This window comes from Sinocyclocheilus rhinocerous, unplaced genomic scaffold (genome assembly GCF_001515625.1).
Source record: "Sinocyclocheilus rhinocerous isolate Xijiao unplaced genomic scaffold, SAMN03320098_v1.1 scaffold310, whole genome shotgun sequence".
Lineage (NCBI taxonomy): Eukaryota > Metazoa > Chordata > Actinopteri > Cypriniformes > Cyprinidae > Sinocyclocheilus > Sinocyclocheilus rhinocerous.
Window position 1 is genome coordinate 44,589 of NW_015666531.1, and position 8,802 is coordinate 53,390.

An 8,802-nucleotide genomic window follows, 5' to 3' on the forward strand; every position below is an offset into this window, starting at 1 on the left:
GTATATACACACACACATATATATATATATATATATACTATTTCAGCTAGTTGCTAAAGCAACTGTTCTCATTTTTATTTAACTTGAACAAACTGATATCAAATGTAATACAAACTATAAAGACGTATTCAAAATAATGACAAAAGGAAATATATATATAAAAAAAAAATCTGCCAAATATTGACCCGAATGACTTAAAGTACTATAAATGTTTCCAGTGCTTTTCAGCATTATTATAGTTTAATAAAACCATAATATTTTCTCATTTATGATGAACTTGAACATAAAGCTGACAAACATTAATAAAAAACTATATAGACATTAAAAAAAACTGCTAAAACTTTATAATCCAAATCAAAATGGGAAATATAAAAAAAAAAAACTATACCAAACAATGATTTCAGGTCAAAATAAGTAAGAGTATAAGAACGTCATAAATGAAGAATTCACTTGCGTAAAATACAAATCATTCCAAAATAAGTGCACTAATTAAGCACTTTACACCCTGAAAATAACCCATGGAAAGTTAATATTCAATATTAATATTATATTAATTATATATTAATTTTACCGTTGCATTTGGTCTGTTGCAAAGAAACGTAAGGACTGACGCACAGCTTCAAAGTTGAAATTCAGGACACATTAAAAAGCACACAATGATTTTACTAAAAAAAAAAAGAATCACTTTTATTCAAAACACATCCACTGATAAGTACAAAAACAAAGACGATCAATCGTTGTGATGTTAATCAGTTTAGCGAGAGCTTCTGAATGGAGTCGCTTTAGTTTTAGTGAAACAACTGGGGAAAACGCTTTGGTTCGGTTGGCGAGTGCGACCAAAAGAAGAGAAACGGTAAAATCACAACCCAGACGAGATTGGCAATCATTACAGTAACAATTTACAACGGCTTCCTCAGAAAGAAGCGCCAAGCGGCCGAGACGAAGCTCCGCTGAAGACGGATTCAACAGGAAGGCCCTGAGAAATCAAACCTCTTCCTCTCGGCACTCGTCGCTGGCGGTCTGAAGGGCGTCTGGGACGTGAGAAATCAAACGGCTCAGTGTGTGTTAACTCCAAAGGTCAGAAATGGTCAAGTTTCCCCAAGTTGTTTTGAAACCTAGACGAGCTGTTCCCGGCCCAAACGGGAAGTAAAAAGCAAAGTTCATCGGCGTTCGGTGCTTGTTCATTTCCCCAGGCCGATCTTCTTGGCTTCGGTTTCGTAAATCAATAACCTCCACATTTTAACTATGAAGACCTCGGCCTCTTCGTCCAGCACCTGAGGAGACGAAGATGAAGAGTTCAGATGCTGTAGCTGTGGAAATACAACTTCAAAAACGGTGCAAAAGACCAAGCTTACCATCGCAACGTCATCCAAGATGCCTTGAGGTGTGCTGTGGGCCATTACCTGAGAACAAACAGAGATTGCTACTGAGATTTAAATCTATTACAGGATTCAATGAGTACACCCTGAATTAAAAAGTGTTATTTGTTATTCATACAAAATGTGAATAAAAATATTCAAATACAATATTCAAATAAATTATTTCATTATAAATTGATAAAACAAATGGATAAATATATTAAAATATTCAAAAATGTAAATTAATTATTTAAGTTACTTTATTACTTTATTCATTAATAAAATATAAAATAGTATTTGAATAGTAAAATGTTTTGTTCATTTTATTAATAAAAAAAGACAATTTACTATTTTTTAAATAGTTTTTTTAATTAAAAAAAATGTACGTCAATTTATTATTTGTCAATAAAATAATTTATCAAATTAATTTACTATTTTTGTTTAATAAAAAATTACATTTATTGAAAAAAATAATGTATTTAAATATATTTGTCAATTTCTTTTTTTATTAATAAAAAAGTTTTTAAAAATCATTTAAATCAGCGCTCAGCCTCTAATGAAGAAACCTGATAAAACGTCTAACCTTGGTGCAAACAAAGTCAACTAATGTGGCTTCTTCTTCACCAATGTACTCTACGATCTTCTTATTGATCCACGGTCGAATACGCTTCTCCATAAGGGTCTGTGAATATTCAGTAACATGAGTTATACATTAAACACACATTAAAACAGCTCAAGAATTAAGAAGAAAAACCCACAAACATTATTATTATTAATAATTTTTTTAGAAATTTAAAAATTTCCTTTCATGTTTTAATTTTAACAATAAACTGTTGCACTCTAGGGCTGTAAAAAAAAAAAATTAGAATTTCGAATATTCGTCGAATTAAAAAAAAAATCCAAAAACGTTGCATTCGAATTTAAGGACTGCTTCAGCCGTCAGGCAGCCTATCAGTGGCGCACGAGATGCGATGACTATGTATGTGTCATTGATTGCATTTGAATGCTTTTGTTAGCCTATCCAGTTGAACCCACTAGATGCGGCGCTGCTACGTTGTTCATACAATATATTGTGGAAAACGAGAGCATCAGTGTGGAGATGTTGTTGTTTACGGCGAAACTGAAACCAAGCCGTTCACACAGAACGCATATTTATCACATTTTCTAGAGGGACATCTATCAGCGTTGCACTCGCGTCTCGCACAAGAGAGCGGCATGTTTAGAAAGCTATGTAAAATTAATGCAAGTTCAACTTTAATAAAACATGTCTAAAGACTTTATGGCGGTTTTCCCCCATCCCACTGTATCTCATGTTTTTAAATGAAGAAAGTAGCCTACTCTTTGTGATTGGTTTTCGGTCCTTTGTATTAAACTATACATACATGCATGGTGCTGTTTTTTTTCGTGTCTCGCACAAGAGAGCGGCATGTTTAGAAAGCTATGTAAAATTAATGCAAGTTCAACTTTAATAAAACATGTCTAAAGACTTTATGGCGGTTTTCCCCCATCCCACTGTATCTCATGTTTTTAAATGAAGAAAGTATGTTTATGCAACTATTAATTATATATGGTTTATAAACATTATTTTAAACATTATGCACTTTTTTTTCCAGGAGAGAAGCCAAAAGCTTTTTTTCCCCCTAACTGAAATTACGCCTTTTAAATTCGAATATAATTTGAATTTTGATAATATTTAAGTGGAAAATTCTAATTTAGTTTTTCAGTCATTTTGACAGCCCTATTGCACTCCACTTTGATTACCAAAAAAATTAAAGGAATTGTTCAATTTTCATTTGATTACACAGAAAAAAATAATTTAAAAATTGTTTTATGCCTTATGATTACCAGTTTTTGATAATATAGTATTAAATTATAAATTCAGGAAAACTACAAGACAACATAGAATTTCTGAAAAAATAAAAGATTTCATAGAGCCCTATTATACATACAAAAAAAGTAAACTATTAAGCTGTTAAAGTTTTATAAATTCAATTGATTAGACACGGCTTTTTGATCATAAAAAAAAAAAAAAAATGGAAAACTTAAAACACGAAATTTGGGAAAAATAAAACAGATTTTTTTTTTTAGGGACCTAAAACTTCAAAATGATTGAAACTTTTTAAAACTTCTAAAACCTAAAACCTGTTAAACTTTTAATAAATTGAAATACATTTTAATAAAATGTTAAATTGTATAATTTTCATAGGGTCCTATTATTGTTATAATTTTAATAAACTATTAAAGGGTTAAGTTCACCCAAAAATGAAAATTGGTCCACATTTTACTCACCCTCAAGATCTGAAAGAAGAAAGTCACATACAACTAGGATGCCTTGAGTAAAGCATGGGCTAATTTTCATTTTTGGGTGAACTAACCCTTTAAGTAGTTAAAGTCTTATGAATTCAATTAACTATGCATGATTTTTAATTACTAAAATTTGATTCAAATTGAAGTAAAATTTACTAACATTTTATTTAATTATTAAAACAGAATACAGAAAAAAAAATAAAACAGAATATGGGAAAATATAAAACAGAACTAAAATAAAAAAGTGGATTAATGAGGTGGATTTGCGAGGGCTCTGGAGCATCACTCTCACCGTGTCGACGACGGACCAGTCGAGAGGGTAGTTAAAGAGCTCTGGTTTAGCCGTGGGGATCTTCTCGATCAGACTCTTGATGTGTTTGCGCTTCTCTTCTGTATTGACTCCTTTGCCGCCGGCTGCCGCACTCACGTCTGCTCCCTTCTCCTCATCCTCGTAGTCTAAAGGCACCAGCTTCCTCTTCCGAGGCGCCTCGTCCACTTCGTCGTCGTCAAAGCGGTTGAAGACGCTCTCCACCGCCAGCTTCTTCCGCTTGGCTACGCTGGGCTGTCCTGGGCTACCGGCTGAACCTTGTGACGGGATAAAGACAAACGTTTCCTACTGAAAACTGAGCCAAATATCACTAAGAACTAGTTTTATTTCTTATATGATAAATATTGTTATATAAATATTTATTTGTCATTACATAATGAAAATAAAATAATTCATTTAAATGCTATACTTATATTTATCTATTTATTTTCATTAATTAATAAAATTATGAAATAATTATAATGTAAAAAATTTATTTAATACAATAGTTGAATAGTTATCCATTTATTTTTCATTAATAAAAAAAATTATTCGTTTAAATAGTATATTTGCATACATCTACGAATTTAGATCTCATAAATAAAAATAAAGAAAAAAATTAAATACTACACTTGCATATATTTATCTTTTTAATTTTCAATAGAGAAAATAGATTAAAATAATTCATTTAAATACTATATTTTAATATATTTATCAATGTATTTTTCATTTATAAAATAAACAATGTATAAAAAAATAATTTTATTTATAACATTAAAAATGTATAAATATGCAATTTTTCATTAATTTATCATTTTAATTTTCATTATTTAAATACCAAATTTGAATAGATTTCTAAAGTTATTCTTAATGAACTAATTAAAAATACAATTATTCTTGAATATATTTGTTTTTAATTTCCATTAGAGAAATAAAAATAATTTAAATACTATTTATATATTATAATATTTATCAATTTATTTTTCATTAACAATTATTTAAAAAAGAAATAAAAATAATTCCACTAAAATACACTATTTAAACATTTTTAAAAAATGTAAAAAGCAATTCATTTAAATATTATACTTGAATATATTTATCATTTAATTTTGAATATATTTTTAATTTATATTCTTCCATTTGATTAAAATATATTTAAATACTTCAAGAGCAATTAAATAAATGAATATGAATATTTGAAGTATATTTGCAAAACAGAAGAAAGAGTAACTCAACTCGATTGTGCTATTTGTATTTGTTATTGGCCATAACATCCTGATTGGAAACCTCTCTCAACTCAAACTCACCTAGTTTGAGGCTGAGGCCGATCTTGGGCCGGTTCTCCTCCTGGAGCGGGATCTCGGGCGGAGAGTTCTCGTGAGGGATGATGATGCCGCAGGGCGAGTCTTCTCCGGGCGTGTCGGGCGTGGCGTTTCCGCTGGCTGAGGACACTGAGGGGGCGGCCACGATGGGCCGCATGGTGGGTTTGAGGCAGGGTTTCACCTCCTCTTCGTCCTCTAGCTCCTCCCCTTCCTCTACATCATCGTCAGAGGGGACGTGAGACTTACGCCGCTCTCTCTCCCGGCCTCGGTCGCGCTCTTCTCGAGAGGGCTTGTGCTCTCTCTCCTCCTCGGGCTCGGGCTTCACGGGCGGCTGCCGCAAACGCTCTGCCTCTTCCTCCATCTGACGAACACAAAAGCAGAAGATGTGAAACAGAAGAGAGCAAAACACAGAGCACTTTGCTTCCGGGAGGACTAAGGTTTTAAGCCACGAAACACCGCTCAGCACTGAGATTAATCACAATACACACTTTAATTTGAAACAAGTATTCGAAAAGCAGAAGACAAAAAACAGTCCCATGACACACTGCAAATGAGATGATAAAAAAAAAAGTATAATATTAAAATACTGGCTCAGTTATTATGATTAAAATATATATAAAAATTAATAATGTTAATGAAATACAATTATTTAAATAATAAAATTTAAATATTAGCTTTACCAATTTATTTTTCATTAATTAAAATAATTAAGATTAATTTAGATACTACACTTGATTAATTAAAAAAAAAATCATTAGTAACAAATTAATAATAATTTAAATCAAATATTACTCATTTAAATACTATATATGAATATTTTTATAATTTATAAAGCAATTAATAAAATTGAAACGCTGTACTTGAATATTTAATTTTTCATTAATAACAAATGATTAATAAAATAATTTAAAGGAAATAATGTAACTCATTTCAATACTAAACTTGAATATATTTATCAATTTATTATTCAATAATACAAAATTTTAAATAATGAAAAAATATTTAAATATTGTATCTGAATATATTAATAATTTCATCAATTAACAAAAAAGTATTAATGAAATTGAAATATTAAAATAATTCATTTAAATACTACATTTGAATGTATGTTTATTTTTCATTAATTAAAAAAATATGACAATTAAAATAATGAAAAAGAATTCATTTAAATACTACATTTGAACATATGTATTAAATTGTCAATAATAACAAACTAATAAGAAAACAATGAAATAAAATAATTCATTTAAAAATCCTACATTTAAAAATATGCATCAATTTACATTTTTCATTTGATATGTATTGAAAGTGCATTTGACTAAATGAATATGATTATCTGAAGTATATCTGTGAACTGACTGACCCTGCGCAGCTCAGCGTCTGGATCAGGATGTCCTTCTGCTAGCAGCCTCTGCCTGATCTCCTCCAGCTCTTCCTTCTCCCGCTTCCGGTCACGTTCATCCAGCTCTATCTCCTTCTCTCGGTCCCGCAGTCGCTTCTGAAGAGCGCTGCCCCTGCAGGCAGAGCAGAGAAACAGACCATTTAGGTCACGTCCACAGTTTTCAGACAGAGTTTTGAGGACTTTAGTAGCAAGATAACTAGATTTGTTTGTTCTCAAGGTAATATGTGACCCTGGAGCACAAAACAGGCTATTTGTAGCAACAGCCAACAATACATTGTATGGGTCAAAATTATTTATTTTTCTTTTATGCCAAAAATCATTAGGATATTAAGTAAAGATCATGTTCCATGAAGATATTTTGTAAATTTCCTACCGTACATATATCAAAACTTAATTTTTGATTAGAAATATCCATTGCTAAGAACTTCATTTGGACAACTTTAAAGATGATTTTCTCAATATTTAGATTTTTTTGCACCCTCAGATTCCAGATTTTCAAATAGTTGCATCTCAGCCAAATATTGTCCTATCCTAACAAACCATACATCAATGGAAAGCATGTTTATTCAGCTTTCAGATGATGCATAAATCTCAATTTCGAAAAATTGACCCTTATGACTGGTTTTGTGCTCCAGGGTCACATATGCCATTTCAGATCTATCTGCCTCTAAATGTGACGTAAAAAAAAAAATCATAGATTTGATGGTGCACAGAACTCACCTGTAGTATTTTGGGTCGTCTCTGTCGTCATCATAATCTTCCAGAAACTCCTTCAGCCGTTTCCCTTCTTTAGCCTGAGAAAACAATACGAGAGAAACATTCAGTAATTCAAACAGAAACATTCTACATATTACATTTCCCATTTATTTTTCATTTATAAAACTAATTAGTAATATTAAATACTAATCAAATAAAAATGAATTTAAATACTACATTTGTACTATATCCAAGTATTTTTCATTAATAAAATCATTAAACTATAAAAGACAATTCAATAAAATAATTCAATCATTATAATTGAATATTTTTCCATTTAGTTTTCAATAATAAAAATAATTAATAAAAAGTAATGAAAAAAATATTCACTTAAATACTACATTTGAATTTATCAACTTATTTTTCATTAACTAATTTAAAAAAAATCTATTAAAATATTGAAATTAAAATTAATTTGAATACTATATTCGCAAATATTTATCCATTTGTTTTTCATACTAAAAAAATATTCGATTACATTTCATTAATAAAAATAATTATTAAAAAGTAATGAAAAAATTCACTTAAATACTACATTTGAATTTATCAACTTATTTTCCTTTAACTAATTTAAAAAATTCAATTAAAATATTGAAATTAAAATACATTTAAATACTATATTTAAAAAAAATATTTATCCATTTGTTTTTCATACTAAAAATATATCCTTTTATTAACAAAATAATAATCATTAAAAAACTAATGAAATAAATATTATATTTCAATCTATTTATCAATTTACTTTTCATTAGTAAAAAGTAATTAAGAATATAAATGTTGACAAAATTAGTACAAAATTAATGCAATATAAATATATATCTTTGAATAAAACACCTTGTTAAAAGGGATCAAATACCTTTCAACAATTTGCACATTTATATTCATAAAAACATATTCAGAAACAAATGTAAAAATAGACATATACATGTCTGTAAATAAAATTAGAAATATAAAAGAGAAAATGTTAATATAAATATTTATAAATAAATACCTTGTTAAAAGGTATCAAATACAGTTAAACATTTTTCATACTGAAAAATAAATATTCATAAATATAGATGTAGAAATATAAATGTTGATAAAGAAAATAGGATGAATACAATTACAGTGTTTCCCCTAGTTTTACAGCTTTGGGGGGTCCATTTCTTTTTTTTTTTTATGGTTAAATTAAATTTTATTAATCAAAAAGCATGTCTAATTAATTAAAATCATGAAAATTTTTTAAGGCATAAACATTCATTTAATTATCTTTTAAGTAATGAAAATTAAACAAATTTTTTTGGGGGAAAATAAAGGTCATTAATGATTACAATTAAAACATTGAAGAAATATTGTATGATTATTCCTTAA

At 29.0% G+C, this 8,802-nt stretch overlaps 1 protein-coding gene across 1 annotated transcript in view; it reads right to left on the reverse strand.

The window, feature by feature from the left end:
• Positions 1-668: 668 nt before the first annotated feature.
• LOC107732485 (RNA-binding protein 25-like) overlaps positions 669-8,802 on the reverse strand; it is a 31,672-nt gene continuing 23,538 nt past the window's right edge. Inside the window, exons 12-18 of the mRNA XM_016543832.1 lie at positions 7,417-7,490; positions 6,658-6,808; positions 5,280-5,655; positions 3,958-4,250; positions 1,942-2,040; positions 1,356-1,403; positions 669-1,274 (exon numbers count right to left, since the gene is read on the reverse strand). Of these exons, the coding sequence (XP_016399318.1) occupies positions 1,182-1,274; positions 1,356-1,403; positions 1,942-2,040; positions 3,958-4,250; positions 5,280-5,655; positions 6,658-6,808; positions 7,417-7,490 (1,134 nt within the window). The 3' untranslated portion in view covers positions 669-1,181. The remainder of the gene's footprint in view (positions 1,275-1,355; positions 1,404-1,941; positions 2,041-3,957; positions 4,251-5,279; positions 5,656-6,657; positions 6,809-7,416; positions 7,491-8,802) is intronic.